Source organism: Phalacrocorax carbo, chromosome 1, assembly GCF_963921805.1.
Source record: "Phalacrocorax carbo chromosome 1, bPhaCar2.1, whole genome shotgun sequence".
NCBI classification, from domain to species: domain Eukaryota; kingdom Metazoa; phylum Chordata; class Aves; order Suliformes; family Phalacrocoracidae; genus Phalacrocorax; species Phalacrocorax carbo.
In genome coordinates this window covers 1,198,143-1,223,784 of record NC_087513.1, presented here as the reverse complement: position 1 = coordinate 1,223,784, position 25,642 = coordinate 1,198,143, and the positions used below count along the sequence as shown (strand labels likewise).

General features: G+C 69.0%; 2 protein-coding genes across 2 annotated transcripts in view; one reads left to right on the top strand and one right to left on the bottom strand.

Moving 5' to 3' along the window:
* Nucleotides 1–9,488: 9,488 nt before the first annotated feature.
* Nucleotides 9,489–25,642, bottom strand: part of SND1 (staphylococcal nuclease and tudor domain containing 1) — a 148,529-nt gene continuing 132,375 nt past the window's right edge. Inside the window, exons 17-24 of the mRNA XM_064441520.1 lie at nt 13,212–13,400; nt 12,829–12,970; nt 12,232–12,355; nt 12,052–12,121; nt 11,167–11,280; nt 10,864–11,067; nt 10,357–10,401; nt 9,489–9,869 (exon numbers count right to left, since the gene is read on the bottom strand). Coding sequence (XP_064297590.1) covers nt 9,804–9,869; nt 10,357–10,401; nt 10,864–11,067; nt 11,167–11,280; nt 12,052–12,121; nt 12,232–12,355; nt 12,829–12,970; nt 13,212–13,400 — 954 coding nt within the window. The 3' untranslated portion in view covers nt 9,489–9,803. The remainder of the gene's footprint in view (nt 9,870–10,356; nt 10,402–10,863; nt 11,068–11,166; nt 11,281–12,051; nt 12,122–12,231; nt 12,356–12,828; nt 12,971–13,211; nt 13,401–25,642) is intronic.
* On the top strand, nt 22,415–25,029 carry LRRC4 (leucine rich repeat containing 4). The gene has a single exon (XM_009508644.2). It carries the CDS (start codon nt 22,552–22,554, stop codon nt 24,508–24,510), a length of 1,959 nt encoding a protein of 652 aa, XP_009506939.2. The 5' UTR covers nt 22,415–22,551; the 3' UTR covers nt 24,511–25,029.

Sequence of the window (25,642 nt, the reverse complement as noted above, 5' to 3'; positions counted from 1 at the left end):
CCCCCACGGGGGACACCGCTACGGGGGGGCACAGGCGCCCCACGGGGACACCGCCACCCCCACGGGGGACACCGCCACGGGGGGGCACAGGCGCCCCACGGGGACATCGGTCCCGGGGGGGGCACAGACACCCCACGAGGGCACCCCCACGGGGGGCACCCACCCAGGAGACACTGCCACGCCCACGAGGGTCACAGCCATGGGGGGGCTCCATCACGGAGGGACACCAGCACCCCACGGGGGACACCCCACGGGGGGTCAACGCCCCCAGACACCCCCGTCTGCGCCCCTGCGTCCCTGGGTGTGGGGGGGTCGACACCCGCCCGTGGGCTGTGTGGGGGGTGTGTGGCTGGGGACAGCAGGACAGCGGGACATGAGGACAGGGGGACGTGGGGCTGGCCCTGCACCAGCACCGCAACCGGGAGCAGGAGGTGACCCCCCCGCCCCCCCCCCGGGCACCCACGGGGGCACAGGACTTGGGTGCTCATGTGCGTGCACCACGCACACCCACCCCCCACTCCCCCACCACGAGTGTGCACAACCCCCCTTGCACTGCGTGTGCGCCGCACACCCCCCCTGCACGCACGCTGTGCACAGACACCTGCACCGACGCACACACGCACTGTGCACGGACACACACCGCGCACGCTACACGCTGTGCACACGCACCTGCACCGTGCACACACCCCCCCCCCCCCCGCGCACATACAAGGCACACACGCGCTGTGCACAACCTGCCCTGTGCACGCACACTGTGCACAGGCGTGCACTGTGCACGCTACACACGCGCTGTGCACACGCCTGCACTGCGCACACACACACCCCCCCCGTGCATACACCCACCGTGCACACATGCGCTGTGCACGGACACACACCGTGCACGCTACACATGCTGTGCACACACACTGCACACAGGCACACACTGTGCACGCTACACACGCGCTGTGCACACACACTGCACACAGGCACACGCTGTGCACGCTACACACGCTGTGCACACACACGCCACACAGGCACACACTGTGCACGCTACACACGCGCTGTGCACACACACGCCACACAGGCACACACTGTGCACGCTACACATGCTGTGCACACACACGCCACACAGGCACACGCTGTGCACGCTACACACGCTGTGCACACACACGCCACACAGGCACACACTGTGCACGCTACACACGCTGTGCACACACACGCCACACAGGCACACACTGTGCACGCTACACACGCTGTGCACACACACGCCACACAGGCACACACTGTGCACGCTACACACGCGCTGTGCACACACACTGCACACAGGCACACACTGTGCACGCTACACACGCGCTGTGCACACACACTGCACACAGGCACACACTGTGCACGCTACACACGCGCTGTGCACACACACTGCACACAGGCACACACTGCACACTACACGCGCTGTGCACACACACTGCACACAGGCACACCCACTGCACGCTACACGCGCTGTGCACACACGCGCTGTGCACGGACACACACTGTGCACGCTACACACGCTGTGCACACACGCGCTGTGCACGGACACACACTGTGCACGCTACACACACGCTGTGCACGGGCTGTGCATGGGCTGTGTGCACACACACACTCTTTCACTGTGCACTCACTCACACCCCGTGCACACACACCCTGTGCACCCGCACACCCCCCGCGCACAGACACGCACCGTGCACGCTACATGGACACTGTGCACACACACACGCTGTGAAGCACCCGCACACACACACACAGAGGCTGTGCACACCCCCACCCCCAAGGCCCCACGACTGTGCGCACACCCCACACCCCCGTGCACACACACACACACACAGAGCACATGCTGTGCACACCCCCACGCCTGCGCCCGCACACCCCGCATCGCCTGTTCACACACACTCGTGTGCCCCGATCACCCCCTTCGCCACCTCCAGGGTCGGGTGACGGCGTGGGGCCGCGGTACCACCGGCACAGCCCCCTGAGGCAGCGGGTGACAGGGTGACACGGGTGACAAGGTGACACGGGTGATATGGGTGATATGGGTGACAAGGAGACACGATGACGCAGGGCCTGGCGGGGACCCCACGTCACGGGGTGTAATTTTCACCCGGGGCTTCGGACAGGGACAGGGACGGTGCAACCAGTGCCAACGCTGGGGGCACCGTGGGACACGGGGGGGCCGTCCACGGACACGGCTGTGCTGGGACGGGGCTGTGCCGGGACGGGCTGTGCTGGGAGGGGGCTGTGCTGGGATGGGCTGTGCTGGGACGGGGATGTGCCGGGACGGGGCTGTGCTGGGAGGGGTCTGTGCTGGGACGGGGCTGTGCCGGGACGGGCTGTGCTGGGACGGGGCTGTGCTGGGACGGGGCTGTGCCGGGATGGGCTGTGCCGGGACGGGCTGTGCTGGGACGGGCTGTGCTGGGATGAGGCTGTGCTGGGATGGGGCTGTGCTGGGACGGGGATGTGCTGGGACGGGGATGTGCCGGGACGGGGCTGTGCTGGGACGGGGATGTGCCGGGACGGGGCTGTGCCGGGATGGGCTGTGCCGGGACGGGCTGTGCTGGGACGGGCTGTGCTGGGATGAGGCTGTGCTGGGATGGGGCTGTGCTGGGACGGGGATGTGCCGGGACGGGGCTGTGCCGGGACGGGGCTGTGCTGGGAGGGGTCTGTGCTGGGAGGGGCTGTGCTGGGAGGGGGCTGTGCTGGGAGGGGGCTGTGCCGGGACGGGCTGTGCCGGGACGGGGCTGTGCTGGGATGGGCTGTGCTGGGAGGGGGCTGTGCCGGGACGGGGCTGTGCCGGGAGGGGTCTGTGCTGGGAGGGGCTGTGCTGGGAGGGGGCTGTGCTGGGACGGGGCTGTGCCGGGACGGGGCTGTGCCGAGACGGGGCTGTGCTGGGATGGGCTGTGCTGGGACGGGGCTGTGCTGGGACGGGCTGTGCTGGGATGGGCTGTGCTGGGATGGGGCTGTGCTGAGACGGGGCTGTGCTGGGACGGGCTGTGCTGGGATGGGCTGTGCTGAGACGGGGCTGTGCTGGGACGTGCTGTGCTGGGACGGGGATGTGCCGGGACGGGCTGTGCTGGGATGGGGCTGTGCTGGGACGGGGCTGTGCTGGGATGGGGCTGTGCAGGGATGGGCTGTGCTGGGACGGGGCTGTGCCGGGACGGGGCTGTGCCGGGACGGGGCTGTGTCGGGACGGGCTGTGCTGGGATGGGGCTGTGCCGGGACGGGGCTGTGCTGGGACGGGGCTGTGCTGGGACGGGGCTGTGCCGGGACGGGGCTGTGTCGGGACGGGCTGTGCTGGGATGGGGCTGTGCTGGGATGGGGCTGTGCCGGGACGGGGCTGTGCTGGGACGGGGCTGTGCTGGGACGGGCTGTGCCGGGACGGGGCTGTGCTGGGATGGGCTGTGCTGGGACGGGCTGTGCCGGGACGGGCTGTGCTGGGACGGGCTGTGCTGGGATGGGCTGTGCTGGGACGGGCTGTGCTGGGACGGGGCTGTGCCGGGACGGGGCTGTGCCGGGATGGGCTGTGCCGGGACGGGGCTGTGCCGGGACGGGCTGTGCTGGGACGGGGCTGTGCTGGGACGGGCTGTGCTGGGATGGGGCTGTGCCGGGACGGGCTGTGCTGGGACGGGCTGTGCCGGGACGGGCTGTGCTGGGATGGGGCTGTGCCGGGACGGGGCTGTGCCGGGACGGGCTGTGCTGGGACGGGCTGTGCTGGGACGGGGCTGTGCCGGGACGGGGCTGTGCCGGGACGGGGCTGTGCCGGGATGGGCTGTGCTGGGATGGGCTGTGCTGGGAGGGGGCTGTGCCGGGACGGGCTGTGCTGGGATGGGGCTGTGCTGGGACGGGGCTGTGCTGGGATGGGGCTGTGCTGGGATGGGCTGTGCTGGGACGGGGCTGTGCCGGGACGGGGCTGTGCTGGGATGGGCTGTGCTGGGATGGGCTGTGCTGGGACGGGGCTGTGCCGGGACGGGGCTGTGCTGGGATGGGCTGTGCTGGGATGGGCTGTGCTGGGACGGGGCTGTGCTGGGATGGGGCTGTGCTGGGACGGGGCTGTGCCGGGACGGGGCTGTGCCGGGACGGGGCTGTGCTGGGATGGGGCTGTGCTGGGATGGGGCTGTGCCGGGACGGGCTGTGCCGGGACGGGCTGTGCTGGGATGGGGCTGTGCTGGGATGGGGCTGTGCCGGGACGGGGCTGTGCCGGGACGGGCTGTGCTGGGACGGGCTGTGCTGGGAGGGGGCTGTGCCGGGACGGGGCTGTGCTGGGATGGGGCTGTGCTGGGATGGGGCTGTGCCGGGACGGGGCTGTGCTGGGATGGGGCTGTGCTGGGAGGGGGCTGTGCCGGGACGGGGCTGTGCTGGGATGGGGCTGTGCTGGGACGGGGCTGTGCTGGGACGGGGCTGTGCTGGGATGGGGCTGTGCTGGGATGGGGCTGTGCTGGGACGGGGCTGTGCCGGGACGGGCTGTGCTGGGATGGGCTGTGTCGGGACGGGCTGTGCTGGGACGGGGCTGTGCCGGGACGGGGCTGTGCTGGGACGGGCTGTGCTGGGACGGGGCTGTGCCGGGACGGGGCTGTGCTGGGATGGGCTGTGCTGGGATGGGCTGTGCTGGGACGGGGCTGTGCTGGGATGGGCTGTGCTGGGACGGGGCTGTGCTGGGATGGGCTGTGCTGGGATGGGCTGTGCTGGGATGGGCTGTGCTGGGATGGGCTGTGCTGGGACGGGCTGTGCTGGGATGCGGCTGTGCTGGGACGGGGCTGTGCTGGGATGGGCTGTGCTGGGACGGGGCTGTGCTGGGATGGGCTGTGCTGGGATGGGCTGTGCTGGGACGGGGCTGTGCTGGGATGGGCTGTGCTGGGACGGGGCTGTGCTGGGATGGGCTGTGCTGGGATGGGCTGTGCTGGGATGGGCTGTGCTGGGATGGGCTGTGCTGGGACGGGCTGTGCTGGGATGCGGCTGTGCTGGGACGGGGCTGTGCCGGGACGGGCTGTGCTGGGACGGGCTGTGCCGGGACGGGCTGTGCTGGGACGGGGCTGTGCCGGGACGGGGCTGTGCTGGGACGGGCTGTGCTGGGACGGGGCTGTGCTGGGACGGGGCTGTGCTGGGACGGGCTGTGTCGGGATGGGCTGTGCTGGGACGGGGCTGTGCCGGGACGGGCTGTGCTGGGATGGGCTGTGCCGGGACGGGGCTGTGCTGGGATGGGCTGTGCTGGGATGGGCTGTGCTGGGATGGGCTGTGTCGGGATGGGCTGTGCTGGGACGGGCTGTGCTGGGATGGGCTGTGTCGGGATGGGCTGTGCTGGGACGGGCTGTGCTGGGATGGGCTGTGCTGGGATGAGCTGTGCTGGGATGGGCTGTGCTGGGATGGGCTGTGCTGGGACGGGCTGTGCTGGGACGGGCTGTGCTGGGATGGGCTGTGCTGGGATGGGCTGTGCTGGGATGGGCTGTGCTGGGACGGGCTGTGCTGGGACGGGCTGTGCTGGGATCGGGCTGTGCTGGGATGGGGCTGTGCCGGGACGGGCTGTGCTGAGACGGGGCTGTGCCGGGACGGGCTGTGCTGGGACGGGCTGTGCTGGGATGGGCTGTGCTGGGACGGGGCTGTGCCGGGACGGGGCTGTGCCGGGACGGGGCTGTGCTGGGACGGGGCTGTGCTGGGATGGGCTGTGCTGGGACGGGGCTGTGCCGGGACGGGGCTGTGCTGGGATGGGCTGTGCTGGGACGGGGCTGTGCTGGGATGGGCTGTGCTGGGACGGGGCTGTGCTGGGACGGGCTGTGCTGGGATGGGGCTGTGCCGGGACGGGGCTGTGCTGGGACGGGCTGTGCTGGGATGGGCTGTGCTGGGATGGGGCTGTGCCGGGACGGGGTTGTGCTGGGATGGGGCTGTGCTGGGACGGGCTGTGCTGGGATGGGCTGTGCTGGGACGGGGCTGTGCCGGGATGGGCTGTGCCGGGACGGGGCTGTGCTGGGATGGGCTGTGCTGGGACGGGGCTGTGCTGGGATGGGCTGTACCGGGACGGGCTGTGCCGGGACGGGGCTGTGCCGGGACGGGGCTGTGCTGGGATGGGGCTGTGCTGGGACGGGGCTGTGCTGGGACGGGGCTGTGCTGGGATGGGGCTGTGCTGGGATGGGGCTGTGCCGGGACGGGCTGTGCCGGGACGGGGCTGTGCTGGGACGGGGCTGTGCCGGGATGGGCTGTGCCGGGACGGGGCTGTGCTGGGATGGGGCTGTGCTGGGAGGGGGCTGTGCTGGGAGGGGGCTGTGCTGGGACGGGGATGTGCCGGGACGGGGCTGTGCCGGGATGGGCTGTGCTGGGACGGGGCTGTGCTGGGACGGGGCTGTGCTGGGACGGGCTGTGCTGGGACGGGGCTGTGCTGGGACGGGGCTGTGCCGGTACGGGGCTGTGCTGGGACGGGCTGTGCTGGGATGGGCTGTGCTGGGACGGGCTGTGCTGGGATGGGGCTGTGCTGGGACGGGGCTGTGCTGGGACGGGCTGTGCCGGGACGGGGCTGTGCTGGAATGGGCTGTGCTGGGACGGGCTGTGCTGGGACGTGCTGTGCCGGGACGGGCTGTGCTGGGACGGGGCTGTGCCGGGACGGGGCTGTGCTGGGATGGGCTGTGCCGGGACGGGGCTGTGCCGGGACGGGGCTGTGCCGGGACGGGCTGTGCTGGGATGGGCTGTGCTGGGACGGGCTGTGCTGGGACGGGCTGTGCCGGGACGGGCTGTGCCGGGACGGGGCTGTGCTGGGATGGGCTGTGCTGGGACGGGGCTGTGCTGGGATGGGCTGTGCTGGGACGGGGCTGTGCCGGGACGGGGCTGTGCTGGGACGGGCTGTGCTGGGACGGGGCTGTGCCGGGACGGGCTGTGCCGGGACGGGGCTGTGCTGGGATGGGCTGTGTCGGGACGGGCTGTGCCGGGACGGGGCTGTGCCGGGACGGGCTGTGCTGGGACGGGGCTGTGCCGGGACGGGGCTGTGCTGGGACGGGCTGTTGCGGGACGGGGCTGTGCTGGGATGGGCTGTGCTGGGATGGGCTGTGCTGGGACGGGGCTGTGCCGGGACGGGGCTGTGCTGGGATGGGCTGTGCTGGGATGGGCTGTGCTGGGACGGGGCTGTGCCGGGACGGGGCTGTGCTGGGACGGGGCTGTGCCGGGATGGGCTGTGCTGGGATGGGCTGTGCTGGGACGGGGCTGTGCCGGGACGGGGCTGTGCTGGGACGGGGCTGTGCCGGGACGGGGCTGTGCTGGGATGGGCTGTGCCGGGACGGGGCTGTGCCGGGATGGGCTGTGCTGGGACGGGGCTGTGCCGGGACGGGGCTGTGCTGGGACGGGGCTGTGCCGGGACGGGGCTGTGCTGGGATGGGGCTGTGCTGGGATGGGGCTGTGCTGGGACGGGGCTGTGCTGGGACGGGGCTGTGCCGGGATGGGCTGTGCTGGGACGGGCTGTGCTGGGACGGGGCTGTGCCGGGACGGGGCTGTGCTGGGACGGGGCTGTGCCGGGACGGGGCTGTGCTGGGATGGGGCTGTGCTGGGATGGGGCTGTGCTGGGACGGGGCTGTGCTGGGACGGGGCTGTGCCGGGATGGGCTGTGCCGGGACGGGGCTGTGCCGGGACGGGGCTGTGCTGGGAGGGGGCTGTGCTGGGATGGGGCTGTGCTGGGATGGGGCTGTGCTGGGACGGGGCTGTGCTGGGACGGGGCTGTGCCGGGATGGGCTGTGCTGGGACGGGGCTGTGCCGGGACGGGGCTGTGCTGGGACGGGGCTGTGCTGGGACGGGCCTGTGCTGGGACGGGCTGTGCCGGGACGGGGCTGTGCTGGGACGGGGCTGTGCTGGGACGGGCTGTGCCGGGACGGGCTGTGCTGGGACGGGCTGTGCTGGGATGGGCTGTGCTGGGACGGGCTGTGCTGGGACGGGGCTGTGCTGGGACGGGCTGTGCTGGGACGGGGCTGTGCCGGGACGGGGCTGTGTCGGGACGGGCTGTGCTGGGATGGGGCTGTGCTGGGATGGGTCTGGTGTCTCCTAACTGGTGGCACTGGGGACATGGGGCCCTGTCATGGAGGGTACAGGCAGGGAAGTCTCCCCAGGGAACAGGACCTCGAGGGGGTCCCCCCGTGGGCATATGGGCGCCCAGGCTGGCTGGAGCCGCAGGGCATCCCATGGAACCCCGAAGACTCCTGAAGTAGCCCTTGGAGGGGGGTGTCCCCAGAGTCCCCCAGGGACACCATAGCATGACCCTCAAGGATCCCCCCCGAGACTCTCAGGACCTCAGTTACACCCCAGAGTCCCCTGGCATCCCCCAGGTACAGCCAGGGACCCCCAGGGACCACCAAAGCCCCTCCCGATCCAGCCAGAGACCCCCAGGGACCCTCAAAGCCCCCTCCCCACCCCACAGCCCTGCTGGCCCCACCCCCACCTACTCTTCCTTTAATTATGACCGTTTTGCTGCTGTTAATTATTGCACTAACGCCCCCCCCCCCCCCCCCCCCCCCGCACTGGGATCAAAGTAAATCAGCGCGGCCCAGTAACGAGCTCCCCAGGAGCGGGGGCGTCGCTGCCGGGGGTGGGGTCTCCCCACACCGACCCCACCATCACCCACCACGTGGGTGCCATCCACCGGTGTCCCCACAGACAGACGGACACACGCTTGGCATTGCTACAGTCTTGGCAGCGGTGGGAGCCCAGGGGGCTTCTTTGGGGGCGCTGCCGCCCCCCCCTTGCCTGGCTCGGGTTGGGGGGTGCTGGGGGCAGGGCTGGGGCCCAGGGCTGGGAGGTGGGGGCTGAGGCCCGTGGGTGGGTCTTGGGGGGTTCAGGGTCAGGGCCGGGGGCACTTTTGGGACCTGCGGTTGAGCCCCATGGGTGGGACCCAGGGTTGGGGGCCCAGGTTTGGGGGGTCCCAGGGTTGGTGTCCCGGGGTGGGACCCTGGTTTGGGGTCCCAGGTTTGGGGGGGTCCGAGGATTGGGGGTCCCTGAGTTGGGCATCCCAGGGCTGGGGTCCCCGGGTTGGAGGGTTCCCAGGGTTGGAGGTCCTGGGGTAGGGGGTCCCAGGGGTTGGGTCCCAGGGTTGGGGGGTCCTGGGGTTGGAGGTCCCAGTTTTGGGAGGTCCCAGGTGTGGGGGGTCCCAGGGTTGGGTCCCAGGTGTGGGACCCTGCATTGAGACCCAGGGCTGCAGGAGGGGCTTGGCCCGGACCCTGCCCCGCTGCCGTAGCCCCAGGGGCAGCCCCCCCTCTCCCCCACCCCAGCCAGCACCGAGTTCACCGGGGCCGGATGAGCCCTCCCTGCTCCTGGGATGGCTTCGGGGCCCCCCCCCCCATGCAGCCCCCCCCCCACAGGGAGGGGGGTGCCTGTGCCCAGAGCATCTCCCCCTCCCCAGACGTGGGGGTGCAGTTTTGGCCCCTGTGGACGAGGCAAATGGGGGGGGAGGGGTGTGGGTGGGGTGGGGTGTGACACCACCATGGAGGGGGGACCCCCCCCATCAGGGAGAGGTGGCGGACGCTTGACTACTTTTATTGGGCCTCCGAAGCTTTAAATACAGGCCGGGGGGGCGGCACTGGCTGCGGGCAGGGCGGGGGGGGCACATCCAGCTGTCAGTCGGACCAAGGCAGGGGGTGGGGGGGGGGCCAGGGCCGCCCCCCCAAGCCCGGCATCCCCGGGGCACGGAGCTGCGACCCCCCCCTCCTCGGCTGCCCCGGCCCCCCGGGGGTGGGGGAGGGTGGGATGGGACAGGACGGGCTGGGGTGGGGGGGACACGCGGGACGTTAGTGTGGTGGCGGCGGGGGTGGGGGACGCGGGCCCCGAAGCATCCCTTAGCGGCTGTAGCCAAATTCGTCCGCGTCGTCGGCTCGGAAATCGCCGTAGCGCCAGAGGTTGAGCTGCAAGAGAGGGCACGGGATGGGGGGCAGCCGGCGCCCCCCCGGAGCTGGGGGCTATCCAGGATCCCCTCGGAGATGGGGGTACCACACCCAGTGCCACCCTGGAGACGGGGGGGGGGGGCTCCATCCAGGATCCCCCCGGAGATGGGGGTACCACACCCAGCGTCACCCCAGAGATGGGGGGGGGCTGCATTAAGCAACTCCCCTAGAGATGGGGGGGGGGTACCACATCCAGCACCCCCACCAACAAGGGGGCTGCACCAGGCATCTTCCCCAGAGATTGGGGGGGGCTGCAGCCAGGATCCTCCTGGAGATGGGGGTACCGCACCCAGCATCACCCCAGAGATGGGGGGGCTGCCTCCAGGATCACCCCGGCGATAGGGGGGTACCACACCCCCGCCCCCCACCCAAGGGGGCTGCATCTGTCACCCTGGCAGACAAGGGGCCCCCTGGCCCCCGCTCCCGCCGCCCCCCCCCCCCCACTCACCCGGGCGCTCTTGGCCGTCTCCTGGGCGTTCAGGTACTCGGTGATCTGCGGGGACAGAGGCTGGGGGTGACCCCACGCCCCCTCCCCTGCCCCCCGGGGGAGCTTGGGGGGGTGGGGTGTGGGGCGGCGCAACCCCAGGGACCCCCAGCAGGGTCTGCCCAGCCATGGCGGGTGGGACCCCCGCCGTAGCACCCATTACCTGCACCTTAGGGTGGCGGAAGGGGTCCCCATTGCGGGTGGGGAGGTGGGACCCCTGCCCAGCTCGACCCCCAAGAGGGAACCCAGGCATCCGGGTGGGGGTGCCCAGCACTTCGGGGGTCCCCCCACCCCTTTTCCCTTGACCCCCCCGGCACAGGCACCGAGCCCAGATCGATGTGGCATCAGATGATCCGGGGGTCGATGGCTCACAGCTCGGTCGCCCGCAGGGCAGAGCCCGCCCTGCTGCACCCACCAGCAGCACGGCAGGGACCCCCTCCCCAGCACCCAGCAGCACCCAGCAGCACCTACCACTTTCTGGAACTGCTTCTCCTTGCGCACCTCCACCATGACCAGCCCCTCCTTGACCAGCCCCAGCCCCACGTCGCTCTTGGAGTCGGCGAACTGGAGGGTGACGTGGGGGCAGCCGGGCCCCAGGTGCTCCACGTTGAGCAGGCACTGGGTGTTCTGGATGTCCCGTACCACGCTGTCCACCGCGTCCGCCCGCGCGTCGTCCTGCGGCACCGGGCGGCGTCGGACCCCGCGGTCCCGCCGGGGACCCGGAGCCCCCCCCCCCCCCCACTTCCCCAGGCGCCCCCCCCGCCCCGTACTTACGTCCTGGGGCACCTGGATGAAGGCGAACTTGTACTCGGTGGCCTGCGCCGGCAGGATGCGGGTGCTGAAGGCGGGGGGCAGAGCGGCCAGGCGCGTGGCGGGCAGCGTCTCCTTCTGCGGGCGCAGAGAGGGGGCTGGGAGGGCGCCCAAGGGTGCTGGGCACCCTGTGACGGGCTCCCCGGTGCCAGGGTTGGGAGGGCGCCCAAGGGTGCTGGGCACCCCATGATGGGGTCCCTGGCACTGGGTCTGGGAGGGCACCCAAGGGTGCTGGGCACCCTGTGACGGGCTCCCCGGTGCCAGGGTTAGGAGGGCGCCCAAGGGTGCTGGGCAACCCATGATGGGGTCCCTGGCACTGGGTCTGGGAGGGCACCCAAGGGTGCTGGGCACCCTGTGACGGGCTCCCCGGTGCCAGGGTTAGGAGGGCGCCCAAGGGTGCTGGGCAACCCATGATGGGGTCCCTGGCACTGGGTCTGGGAGGGCACCCAAGGGTGCTGGGCAACCCATGATGGGGTCCCTGGCACTGGGGCTGGGAGGGCACCCAAGGGTGACAATCACCCATGATAAGCTCCCCGATGGCAGGGTTGGGAGGGCACCCAGGGGTGCTGAGCACCCTGTGATGGCGTTGGGAGGGCCCCCAAAGGTACCAGGCACCCCGTGATGGGCTCTGTGGTGCCTCCTGGAGGGAGGAAAACACCAGCACCCAGCCGCAGGGACGGCCAGACGGCCAGACAGATGGCCGTGCATCCCAAGCCCCCTGGTCCCAGGGGCACGATGCTGCCCCTGGGACCAGCTTGGCACCTGGGGGGGGTCACAGCCAGCCCCCCCACCCGCACCGGGGGGCTCCGGCCGGCACCCCGGGGTGCCCCCGCCGCGGCGAGCACTCACGTTGCCGTAGTCAATGTAGAAGATATGGACTTTGGCGGCCGACTCCACCTTCTCCACCCGGGCCCGGTACCTGGGGGGGCGGGGAGGGGGGGGATGACGGTCACCCCAAAACGCCCCTGATCGCAGGGCAACGCCCCCCACGTGTGTGCAGGGGGGTGGGGAGCGGGACCCCCGCCTCACCACTCTCCGTCGACGAACTTGGCGATGCAGACGTCTCCGCGGCGCGGGGCGTAGGAGCCCTCCACGGGCGGGTGGCTGCCCACCTCGGCGCGCATGTTCTCCATCAGCTTCTCCAGCTGGGCGCCTGCGGGGCGGGGGGGCCCGATCCAGCACCCGGGTTAACCCGGGAAACGTGGGGTTTTTGGGGCCACCCACCGAAACCGAGCCTCCTCACCCCGGCCCCCCCTCGCGCCTGCGGGTGGCGGAACACCCATGGGTGCCGGCGGTGCGGCGCCGTCAGTATTTGTGGTGTTAATAATTCAGCGGGTGCTGATGCCTTACAATTTCACCTCAGGGACACAGTGCGGGGGGGTGGGGGGTCCCCAGGGTGCTGCACGCCCGCCGGGTGGGCACCCACGATGGCACGGGCATGGCTGGGAGGTGGGTGGGATTCGGAGCCGGTGCTGTGCCAGGCTGGGGGTCCAGGGATGAGCCCTCCCCCATCCCCTTCCCCGTTCCCTTAAAGCAGCCAAATGACATCGCAGGGGTGGGGTGAGACCCACAGGGTGGGTTTGGGGGGTGGGAGGGAAGGGGGGGACCCCAGCCCCCCCCCCATACCCGTCTCTACGTCCTGCACGTAGAAGTGGAGGTCGTCGGTGATCTCCGTCACGAAGACAGGCTTGTAGTTGGCCGTGCGCTCCTTCTCCTCCAGCACCGGCACCACCTCCTCCGCCGGGGTCTCCTCGTAGTGGGACCACACCTGGCATCAGCAGGGGTGGGGGGGACACGCACACATTGGCCAGGGGACCCCGTGGCCACGCACGATGCCACCGGCGAGCGGCCGGGAGCGGAGCGGGGAGGGTGGCCGTGCCGGTACCGAGCCGCCGGAGCATCCCTGGCCCCCAGCACCCTTGATGTGCCTTGGGATGGGGATGTCCCTCGGGGTGGGGACACCCCTCAAGGTGGGGACACCCCTCGGGGACGGTCCTGCCCGCTCTCACCTTCTCCTTCTTCTGCTTGGCGGCCTCCTCGGCGGCCAGCAGCGCCTTGTAGTAGGGGCTGCGCTCGGCGGTGAAGTGGACCTTGGAGAGAGCGTGTTCCACCAGGGCCACCGAGAGGTTGAGGCCCTCGATGTGCAGCCAGCCGATGAAGTTCCCCGCCTTGTCCATGCTCTCCACCTCCACCTCCACCTGCGGGTGCCCCCGGCGGGGAGGGACGTCAGCCCTCCGCGCCCTCGGCAGCGGGCAGGATGCGCCCACCCCCACCCCGCCTCGCCCCCCCCAGCGCTCGTCGTGTCCCCCCCGCCGCGCCAGCCGGCAGCAAGCAAATGAATGGCTGGGTAACAGCGGCGTTTGACCAGTGGGGGCCCGGCCAAAAGGCAGCCCGGCGTGGGGTCTGGCAGGCGGGGTCCCCACTGCTCTCCTCCACGGCACACGGAGCTGATCCATGGGCACCCAGATCCCCACGGGCACCCTGATCTGCTCCCCAGGCTGTCAGATCTGCTCCCTGGCACCCAGCTCTGCTCCCTGGTCACCCAGCTCTGATCCCTGAGCACCCAGATCTGCTCCCTGGCACCCAGCTCTGCTCCCTGGTCACCCAGATCTGATCCCTGGCACCCAGATCTGCTCCCTGAGCACCCAGATCTGATCCCTGGTCACCCAGCTCTGCTCCCTGGTCACCCAGATCTGATCCCTGGTCACCCAGCTCTGCTCCCTGGTCACCCAGATCTGATCCCTGGCACCCAGATCTGCTCCCTGAGCACCCAGATCTGATCCCTGGCACCCAGATCTGATCCCTGGCACCCAGATCTGCTCCCTGAGCACCCAGATCTGATCCCTGGTCACCCAGCTCTGATATCTGGTCACCCAGATCTGCTCCCCAGGCACCCAGCTCTGCTCCCTGGGTATCCAGATCCGTTCCCTGGGCACCCAGATCCCCATGGGCACCCAGATCTGCTCCCTGGGCTGCACCAGCTCTGCTCCCTGGGCACCCAGATCTGCTCCCTGGGCTGCACCAGCTCTGCTCCCTGGGCACCCAGATCTGATCCCTGAGCACCCAGATCTGATCCCTGGCACCCAGATCTGCTCCCCAGGCTGTCAGATCTGCTCCCTGGGCACCCAGATCTGCTCCCTGGGCACCCAGCTCTGATCCCTGAGCACCCAGCTCTGATCCCTGGGCACCCAGATCTGATCCCTGAGCACCCTGCTCTGATCCCTGGGCACCCAGCTCTGATCCCTGAGCACCCTGCTCTGATCCCTGGGCACCCTGCTCTGATCCCTGAGCACCCAGCTCTGATCCCTGAGCACCCAGATCTGCTCCCTGGGCACCCAGCTCTGATCCCTGGGCACCCAGATCTGATCCCTGGGCACCCTGCTCTGATCCCTGGGCACCCAGCTCTGATCCCTGAGCACCCTGCTCTGATCCCTGGGCACCCAGCTCTGCTCCCTGAGCACCCAGCTCTGATCCCTGAGCACCCAGATCTGCTCCCTGGTCACCCAGATCTGCTCCCTGGGCACCCAGCTCTGATCCCTGGGCACCCAGCTCTGATCCCTGGGCACCCAGCTCTGATCCCTGAGCACCCAGATCTGCTCCCTGGTCACCCAGATCTGATCCCTGAGCACCCTGCTCTGATCCCTGGGCACCCAGCTCTGATCCCTGAGCACCCAGATCTGATCCCTGGTCACCCAGATCTGATCCCTGGCACCCAGATCTGCTCCCTGGGCACCCAGCTCTGATCCCTGGGCACCCAGCTCTGCTCCCTGAGCACCCAGCTCTGATCCCTGGGCACCCAGCTCTGATCCCTGGGCACCCAGCTCTGATCCCTGGCACCCAGATCTGATCCCTGGGCACCCAGCTCTGATCCCTGAGCACCCAGCTCTGATCCCTGGGCACCCAGCTCTAACCCTTGGCACCCAGCTCTGATCCCTGAGCACCCAGCTCTGATCCCTGGCCAACCAGCTCTGATCCCTGGCACCCAGATCTGATCCCTGGGCACCCAGCTCTGATCCCTGAGCACCCAGATCTGATCTCTGAGCACCCAGCTCTGATATCTGGGCACCCAGCTCTGATCCCTGGCCAACCAGCTCTGATCCCTGGGCACCCAGATCTGCTCCCTGGGCACCCAGCTCTGATCCCTGAGCACCCAGCTCTGATCCCTGAGCACCCAGCTCTGATCCCTGGGCACCCAGCTCTAACCCTTGGCACCCAGCTCTGATCCCTGAGCACCCTGCTCTGATCCCTGAGCACCCAGCTCTGATCCCTGGGCACCCAGATCTGCTCCCTGGGCTGCACCAGCTCTGCTCCCTGGGCACCCAGATCTGATCCCTGAGCACCCTGCTCTGCTCCCTGAGCACGCAGCTCTGATCCCTGGGCACCCAGCTCTGATCCCTGAGCACCCTGCTCTGATCCCTGAGCACCCTGCTCTGATCCCTGAGCACCCTGCTCTGATCCCTGGGCACCCAGCTCTGATCCCTGGGCACCCAGCTCTAACCCTTGGCACCCCGCTCTGCTCCCGGCCATGCCCAGGGAAGGGAACCCAGAGGACACGAGGGCAGGACGGTGCGTGGGACGCGGGCAGGAACACGGCACCTCCTCGCCTCGAGCTCCCTGCCCGCGCCCTGCCCGCCCCCGGGGGGGTGCCAGGAGCCTGCGCCCCCGGCCCGGCGCTGCTGGAGCACCCGTGGTACGGGCACTGCCTGTGCCGTGGCGCTGCCGGTGCCCCGTCCTGCGGCCTCTGCCTGCCACGGGAAGGGGCCGGCGCTTGCACGGCACCACCAAGTGTGCAAACCGGGGAGTAAACTGGAGTGTCCAAACTGGAGAGCGCAAACCCGAGTGTGCAAGCCGGAGAGCAAACCCTAGAGCAAACTGGTGTGCAAACCTGAGTGGGGAAACCAGAGAGCAAACTGGAGTGTGCAAACCCGAGAGCGCAATCTGGAGTGTGTAAACCTGAGTGGGCAAACTGGAGAGTAAGCTGGAGTGTGCAAACCAGAGCGGGGAAACCGGAGTGTGCAAACCGGAGAGCAAACCCGAGTGTGCGAACCAGAGCAGGGAAACCAGAGAAAAAACCGGAGCGTGCAAACCGGAGAGCAAACTGGAGTGTGCAAACCAGAGTGGGCAAACTGGAGAGTAAACTGGAGTGTGCAAACCAGAGCGGGGAATCCGGAGTGTGCAAACCGGAGAGCAAACCCGAGTGTGCGAACCAGAGCAGGGAAACCAGAGAAAAAAACACAGTGTGCAAACCAGAGCGGGGAATCCGGAGTGTGCAAACCAGAGAGAGCAAAGCCAAGAGCAAACCTGAGAGCAAACCTCAGTGTGCAAACCAGAGCAGGGAAACCAGGCGAGAAACTGGAGTGTGCAAACGAGTAAGAGCAAACCTGAGAGGAAACCCGCGTGGACAAACCAGAGAGAGCAAACCGGAGTGTGCAAACCAGGGCGTGCAAGCCAGTGAGGGCAGGCCGGGGCGTGCAAACCGGCCACTGCAGGCAGCTCTGCCGCCTCGCACGCTCGCACCCCGCCGCCCTGCCAGGCCGTGGGGGCCCTGCGACGTCTTTCACTGGCACCTCCGAGGCCAGCGGGTTATTTCCATCGCCTGGCCCTGGGCTCTGACCCTCCGTCACGCCGTGGGCTGCCGGGGGGGCTGCCGGGGGGCTGCCGGGGGGGCTGCTGGGTGGGATGCCGGGGGGGCTGCCGGGGGGGCTGCCGGCCCTGCCGGGGTGCCAGCTGGGAGCAGGGGAAGAGCAGCTCTGCGCCACCGCAGCTGCACGGAGGTTTATCGGGATGCTCCGGGGTCAGGGCGCATCCCCCGGGCACCCCCAAGCACCCTGCACACCCCTGGGCACCCCAACAGCATGCTGCCACAGCCCCCGCGACCTCCGGGGTCCCCCCTCGTGACGTGGGGCAGTGTCTGCCCCCAAATTCAGTGACAACACCCAGCACCTCTGCAGGGTGCCCTGCTCTGAGCCGGGGATGGGCGAGGACCCCCAGAGACCCCCACGTCTCCCTTCCCGGTGGGTGCCCCCCACCACCCCGTGACAAACCCACTGGGGTCCCCCTTCCCAGTGGCACCCGTTAGCGCCTCGGCAGCTCGGGGCAGGCCGGTGACCTCTGTTAAACCCATAATGGGAGTTAAAGCCCCCAAAACCAGTGGGTTTTGCAAAATAATGCTCCTTGCAAAGCGCGTGGCGTCAGCCGGCATCTCACGGGGTGTGCGGGTGACAGGGGGGCGGCTGCACGGGGAGGGGGGCACGGGCACTGCCGAGACCCCCAATGCAGTCCCCAGGCAGCGACCCTCCCCGCCCGATGCCAAACCCAGGCACCAGCAGTGGGGGGCCACAGGGGACAACTGCGTCACCCGGGCTGGGGACAAGCGTGGTGCCCCCTGGCGCTCCCCCTGTCCCTGAAACCGGGGGGCTGCAGCCCCCCTGCGCTTTGGGGGTGGGCGCGCAGGAGCTGCTGCAGATGGAGCCCATGGGACGTGCCATGTCCAGCACGGGGTGGGGGTCCGCTGCCTCCCCCCCCCCCAGGCCCACCCTGCTGAGCCCTGGCATGAAGCACACCCCAAAAAGGGTCTGTCCCCCCGGGGGGGGTACCAGCCATGGGGTGGGGGGCCGGCCGAGCCCCGGAGCTTCAGCACACATAAAGCCCCTTTGAGAGCACCCGCGGGGCGGCAGCGGGCCAGGGCTCCCCGCACGCACCCGGCATGCCGATCACCACCCTGCCAGCGAGGAAGAGGAGGGAGCCCGGAGCCCCCCGGTGAGCCGGACCCCTCCGGTGTGCCACGCTGTGCCCGAGGGGCTGCGCCCGACGCCGGTGGGCTCCTGGGCGAGCAGCACCATTGCCAGCAACCCAGAAATCTGTTCGCCCGGTACCGCGGTGGGTGCCGGGTGCGAGGCCGGGCAGCGGTGCCGTGTCCCCAGGCTGTGGCCTTCGCCGGGGCCGTGCCCCCGACCCCCGGACCGTAACGCCCGGAGCAAGGCTCCGCCGCGGCCTCTGGCACGAAGCTGCGTTTCCATCTAGCGGCAGCCGGACCGAACGGCAGCGGGACACCGCGCAGCCAGTGCGGCACCGCACGCCTCGGCCCCGGCCAAACCGGACCCCCCACCCCCCGCCCCGGGCAGCCCCTTCCCAAACCGCTCACGGTGCACCGGGTGCTGGCGGAGCCGGGGCACCCATGGGTGCGCGCAGCGGGCGCCCGAGCTCTCACACGCACGGGGCGAACACGCGGGCACAAGCGCACGCGCGCGAGCAAAGCACAAGCGACCGCGTGCACGGCACGGGGAGCATCTGCTTGCTCCGGTGAGCACCGACCCCCACCCCCCCTCACCCCCCCGGTGCCGCAGCACCGCGAGGCCTCCCGGCGCTGCACCGACCTCCGCTCCGCCACCCGGAGCACCGGCCGCATCCCTCCGCCATCGATCCCTCGTCAAGGGCCGGTTGCTCATTGCACCCGCCTGGCTGGCAGCCGCCGCACGCCCGGAGCTGCAGCGGGGCCGGCGGCCAGCTGCGGAGCGGCGCTGGGTGGGCGGCTCGGCGCCGCCGACCTGCCGGGGACGGGCAGAGGGTCCTCATCTTCCCGCAGCCCCTTCCAGTCGCCGGAGCCGCAGCACCGGGCGGCGTTTGGCCCGTGGCCCTCGGGGCCGCCGGGACGGCCCACGCCGGGGCCGGGAGCGTGGCCGAAGGCACCGGCCGTGCCGCTCCCCGCCGGGGTCGGAGGAGAGGCGAGGTTTGGCGAGCGGGAGATGGATGGGCCCTCGCGCTGCTTTACAGGTGCCACGGTGCCATCATTTGATTACCCCGCCGTAGCCTTCCGCGCGGTTAATCGTGTCTGGCGCCGGCGTTGCCGGACACGGAGCTGTTTTCCCACCCCGAAGCTCATCAATCCCGTCCCAACCTTTCCCCGTCGCTTCAAGAAGCCTCGCAGCGTCCTTCTTCCCTTCCACCGCACGGGCCCCCCGGCACGGCACCTGCCACGGCACGTGCGCGGCACGGCCCGGTGCTGCTGGCACGCCGTGGGGCAGGATGAGGCCCCCCCCGCCCCCCGCCCCGGTCACCCGCCAGCCCCAGGGGTGCGCCTCTGGCCGAGGGGGTCGCCGGGGGAGCAGCACCCCACGCGCGTGAGGTGGGACACCCCGCGACGCCGCGGTAAAGGCGTCCCTGTGCCGCCCCATGGCCGGAGGGTCACCGCGAAGGGACGAGCGGGACGGTAACGGACGCGCCGTAAGAGCTTTGCTTCGGCAGGGACGGGGACGCAACCGGTGCTCCCTGTCCGGGGGGGACATGGGGGACCCACGCGGGACCCACGCCGGGGGTAGACGAGGCCATCGGGCCCTGCGGCGCCTGGGGATGTGCCACCAGCACCCAGGACTGGGACCCCCAGGTGGGACCGGGCACCCCGCAGGGAGCAAGGACAGGAGCGTGTCCCCGGGGGTGCTGCCGCACACCGTGTCCCCACGGGGCCACCCTGAGCACCCGCCAGCCCCACGGAGGTGCCCGGCCAGCTGCGGGCACCCACTGGTGACGGCTTCACGTGCCACCGGAGGGTACGGTGAGGGAGCAGGGGGTCTGGGTGGGTGCTGTTGGCGCATCCCCGTCCCATAGCCCCCCTTCCCCATCCCACCCCACTTCATCTTGACACAGGGGCAGGCGCCCCACAGACCCCAAAATCCTGCACAGGGACCCCCACCCAGTGGGGGCTCCTTCGATCAGACACCAGAGAATCCACATAAGGTTGGGGTGCATTTTAACCTCCCCTCCGCAAGGAAACAAGCTCCTGGGTCCCCCCATCGCCTCACCCTGAACCCCCACCTCAGGCACCTCCTCACTGCCAGCCTGGGGGGGCCGGGGCACCCTCCCCCCTCCCTCAGCACCCTGGGGACCACCCCCCATCTCAGGGAGCCTGTGAGACCCCCGACGCTGCTGGTGGCCCTGTGGTCCCCACATCCCGCAGGGACGCATCCTGCTGGGTCCTCAGCCCCGGTGGGGGGGGAGCCAAGCTGGGTGCTGCACCGGGGGCGCCCCCGGCCCCCCCCAACCCACGTCCTCATTTTCTTTTATTAATTAAACCCCGACGCTGCCGCTTGGGACGCTTCGGTGCTGCCGGCGAAGCCCCCGGCCGCCAGCGGCTCCACGGGGGGTGCAAAACCACATTGGGGGGGGGTCCAGGGTGGGGGGGCACAGCTCGCCCCGCAGCAACCCCAGCTCCTGCTCCGTCTTCCCCCCGACCCCATGCTGATGCGCACTGGGAGTGTCACCCACCTCGCAGCGTTGTGGGGAGGGCCGCCCCGGTGATGGCACCCATGGGCCCCCCCCACCCCACCCCACAATCGCGGGGGTTCGTTACCTGGCCGGCGCTAATTATCCACCCGCCTTGGGCCACCCTGCAGCGGCCGGGGTTGGGGGGGCCCGAGGTGGCGACGGAGGCAGACGAACCCCCCCCTAGCCCGTACCCCCAAAAAGCAGGCAGCCCCCCCTCCCCTTTCTGCTGCTGCGGAGCCGGGCTCGGCCCCCATCAGTGTCCCAGCTTGTGTCCGGTCTCAGCCTTGAGGCCGGGGTTTGGGGGAGGGGCGGGGGGGTCCGCGGCCCCCTGCTCGGTTGGGCACCGCATCCTGCGCTGCGGGGGGGGGAGGGGGGGAGAAGGGGGGGCCACCAGCCACGGACGGAGCCGCGTCCCCCCCCCCCAATCACCTTAAAGCCGCCGAGCTGCTCCATTAGCGCCGCGTCCGTCCGTCCGTCCTCACCCCGCGGTCGGCGGTGGGGGCTTCGCTCTGAACCCCCCCCAGTATCCCCAGCGCGGTCCCCCGGAGCGGGGCTGCGGGCAGGGAGGAGGAGGAGGAGGGAGGAGGAAGAGGGAGGAGGAGGAGGAGGAGGAGGAGGAAGAAGCCCATCCCGCATCTTCCTCCCGGAGCAGCGAGACCGAAAATAGCCGCGGCCGCCGCACCGGGGGAGCGGGGCCGGTGGGGCCCCTCCGGAGCGTGGTGGGCGGCGGGGGGGGGGGCGGGGGGGGTGTGGGGCGGGGGTTCGGGGGGTGTCGGAGCGCTCCGCACCCCCCCGCCGCCGGGCTGCCGGCAGGATGCGTCAGCAATCCCTCCGCGCTCCCGCTGAAGGACAAAAGGATGCGAGAGCCGCCTGCGCGGCTGCTCCCCGCACCGCCCGCGCCCCCCGCGCCCCCCAGCTCCGCGGGATGCCCCCCGCCGCCACCCCCCCGCCCCGGGACGCCCCCCCGCCGCCCCGCGGCGCCCAGCGCTGAGAGCCGGACGCGACCCACGCGGGAAGGAGACGCGGGAGGGTGAACGGGACCCCCGCCCCCCCCCCCGCCCCCCGCACACCTCCCCCCCCCCCCCCCCGACCGACCGGGCGGGAACGGCGAGCGGCTCCCGCGGGCGGCGCGGCGGGGCTCCCCCCCCCCGGCCCCCCCTTGGCCTTTCCCCTCTCGGACCGGGGGTTTTTCCTCTCCTCCGGGGGCTCTCGGCTATTTATTTATTTATTTTCCGATAGCTATTTTTTTAATTTTTTTTTGAATTTTTGTTTCCTTTAAATCTTTTTTTTCCCCGTTTTATTTTCTAATTTTTTCCTTTTCATTTGCTTTGCGCCGTTTTCCCCATTTTAATTTTCCTTATTTTTTTCATTTTCGTTCAGTTTCTCTTTTTTCCTTTTTCCTTTTTCCATTTTTTTTTTTTCAATTTTTAATTTTTGAATTTTTTTCCCCCCAATTTTTCCCCTTTTCTCCCGGCCGCCCCCCTCCCGCGCCGCCCCCGCGGGCGGGGGTCCCGCCATGCCGGGCCGGCCGGGGGGGCGGCCCCACGGGCGGAGGTGCGAGGCTCGGGCGGCGGGGCTCGCCGCGGCGGGGGGCTGCCGGGCCCCCGCTTAGCCGGGCCGCCCCCCCCCGCCCCCCCACCCCCCAACCCCCCCCCCCTTTGCACCGCAGCCTCCAGGAGCCATTTTGTCTTTTTTTTTCCCGGAGCCGGCCCCCCCCGCCCCGGCCCCGCTCCCCCCTTGCGCGGCGCCGAGCACCCCCGGAGCGCCCCCCCGCCCCTTCCCCAGGTAGGTACGGCTGGAGAGGGGGGCTCGGCCGGGAGGGGGGGCGCCTGTTTCCTCTCCCCCCCTCACCCCACTCCCCCACCGGCATCTATTATCGCGCTTTTTTTTGGGCTAAATTTTCATTTTTCCTTCCCCCCCCTCCATCCGCGGCCCCCCCCCCTCACCCCAGCACCGCGACCCCCCCCCCCCCAACTCCGGCCAGCCGGGCCCAGCTTGTCGGAGCCGGGAGAGGGGGGGGGCCCTGAGCCGGTTCTCCTTTTCACGCCGACATCCCCAGACGATGGTGAACGATGAACGTGCCACATCATGAAGCTCTTGTGGCAGGTAACTGTGCACCACCACCGCCGCCGCCGCGCCTGGAGAGCTGCCCTGGTCTCCTACCTGACCGTACACGCGTGGATCCTATACGTCGCCGCCGCCTCCCCCGGACCCCAGAGCTGCCCCTCCGTTTGCTCCTGCAGTAACCAGTTCAGCAAGGTGGTCTGCACCCGTCGCAGCCTCACCGAGGTCCCCGCCGGCATCCCCTCCAACACCCGGTACCTCAACCTCATGGAGAACAACATCCAGATGATCCAGGCGGATACTTTCCGCCACCTGCATCACCTGGAGGTCCTGCAGTTGGGCAGGAACGCCATCCGGCAGATCGAGGTGGGGGCTTTCAATGGGCTGGCCAGCCTCAACACCCTGGAGCTCTTCGACAACTGGTTGACCGTCATCCCCAGCGGGGCCTTCGAGTACCTCTCCAAGCTGCGGGAGCTGTGGTTGAGGAACAACCCCATCGAGAGCATCCCCTCGTACGCCTTCAACCGGGTGCCCTCCCTCATGCGCCTGGACCTGGGCGAGCTGAAGAAGCTGGAGTACATCTCCGAGGGGGCTTTCGAGGGGTTGTACAACCTCAAGTACCTCAACCTGGGGATGTGCAACATTAAGGACATGCCCAACCTGACGCCCTTGGTGGGGCTGGAGGAGCTGGAGATGTCGGGCAATAACTTCCCCGAGATCAAACCGGGCTCCTTCCACGGGCTCAAGTCCCTCAAAAAGCTCTGGATTATGAACTCGCAGATCAACCTGATCGAACGCAACGCCTTCGACGACCTGACGGCGCTGGTGGAGCTCAACCTGGCCCACAACAACCTCTCCTCCCTGCCCCACGACCTCTTCGCCCCGCTGCGGTACCTGGTGGAGCTCCACCTGCACCACAACCCCTGGGACTGCGACTGCGACATCCTCTGGCTGTCGTGGTGGTTGCGGGAGTACATCCCCACCAACTCCACCTGCTGCGGGCGCTGCCATGCCCCCCTGCACATGCGGGGCAGGTTCCTGGTGGAGGTGGACCAGACCTCCTTCCAGTGCTCGGCGCCCTTCATCATGGACGCCCCCATGGACCTCAACATCTCCGAGGGGCGGGTGGCCGAGCTCAAGTGTCGAACTCCTTCCATGTCCTCCGTTAGGTGGTTGCTGCCTAACGGGACGGTCCTGAGCCACGCGTCCAGCCACCCGCGCATCACCGTCCTCAACGACGGCACCTTGAACTTCTCCCACGTCTTGTTGACGGACACCGGGGTTTACACCTGCATGGTGACCAACGTGGCGGGGAACTCCAACGCCTCGGCCTACCTCAACGTGAGCACGGCCGAGCTCAACACCTCCAACTACAGCTTCTTCACCACCGTCACGGTGGAGACCACCGAGATCTCCCCGGAGGACATCTCCCCCAAGTTCACCAAGCCCGTGCCCACCACGTCGACGGGCTACCAGCCGGCGTACACCACCACCACCACCGTCCTGGTCCAGACCACGCGGACGCCCAAGCAGGTGGCGGTACCCACCGCCGACTCCGGCGACAAGATGCAAACCAGCCTGGACGAGGTGATGAAGACCACCAAGATCATCATCGGTTGCTTCGTGGCGGTGACGCTCTTGGCCGCGGCCATGCTCATCGTCTTCTACAAACTCCGCAAGCGACACCAGCAACGCAGCACCGTGACGGCCGCCCGGACGGTCGAGATCATCCAGGTGGACGAGGACATCCCGCCGGCGGCGGCGGCGGCGGCGGCGGCTCCCGCCGGCGTATCAGGTGAGGGGGCAGTCGTGCTGCCCGCCATTCACGACCACATTAACTACAACACCTACAAACCGGCACACGGGGCCCACTGGACAGAGAACAGCTTGGGGAACTCTCTGCACCCCCCCGGGACCACCCTCTCTGAACCCTATATAATTCAGACCCACACCAAGGAGAAAGTACAGGAAACCCAGATATGACTTTTTTTTGGGGCTTTTTGCTTTTTTCCCCCTCCCCCCGAAATTACAAATGCAATAGAATGCACAAAACCAGAACAAAAAAAAAAAAAACCACAAAAAAAAAAGGAGGAAAAAAAATTATATATATATAGACAGCAACTTTTGTACAGAGCGGGGGAGAGACTTTTTTTTCTTGTACATGCTTATATATTAAATCTATGGGCCGATAAGAGAAGCAGATTATATTAAAATTAAAAAAAAAAAATACAAAAAAAAAAAAAACCCAACAAAAAACCCCCACAAACCAACCACAAAAACTATTTTCTAACTCGCAAGTTCTATTTAAAAAGAGGGAGAGAAAACAAAAACAAACAAACAGGAAAATAAATCCGATTTTGCCGAAACCGGAGCGGCGGCGGCGGCGTGGCAGGGCCCCGTGCGCGGTGCAGCGCGGTGCAAGCGCGGCGCGGGGGAGACGCCGTAGCGGGGAGCGCAGAGAGAAGCCCGGTGGGGTGGGATTTTAGGTTTGGGGTTGTTTTTTTTTTTGGGGGGGGGGGGGCTGGGGGGGGAAGGGAGGGTTTGGGGGGGAGGGGGCAGGATGCGGCCGGACCCCCGTCCCACGGCGCTTGCCCTTGGGCCGCGTGTCGCCTTCACCGGCCGCGCCGGCTTCGAAGCGGAGCAGGGAGCGGGACGGCGGTCCGAGCCGCCGCGCTGTGCCAAAATCTTCCAAATGCAATAAAGAAATTAATTTTGGGGTTTTTTTTTTTTGGGGGGGGGGGGGTGGGGGGGGCGGTGGGGTGCAGCCCGTGGGCCGGGGATGGACACCTGCAATGTATTAAAGCAAAAAACAAATTAACAAAACCCAAGAAAAGGGGAGGGGGGGGGAAAAAAACCCCCACCGAGCCGCCGGGCGGGTGGGGTGCTGGGCGTGCGTGGGGGGGGCCGGTGCGGCGGCGGGCGGGGGGCGAGGAGCGGGTGCCCCCCGCTCTGCTCCGCGCCCCCTTTCCACACTGCACCACATCCTGCAGGCCCCGGCGTGCGCCGCCGCACCGGGCACCGGCGGCAGAGGGCTAAGGCTCCTGGGGGGCCGGGGGGGCCTCCCCCCCCCGCTGGGAGACCTGACATATGATTGTAGACCACCTTCAGCGACACG

What these genes read in the sequence shown, in the direction of transcription:
- LRRC4 (XM_009508644.2), top strand. Translation starts at nt 22,552, where the DNA reads ATGAAGCTCTTGTGGCAGGTAACTGTGCACCACCACCGCCGCCGCCGC.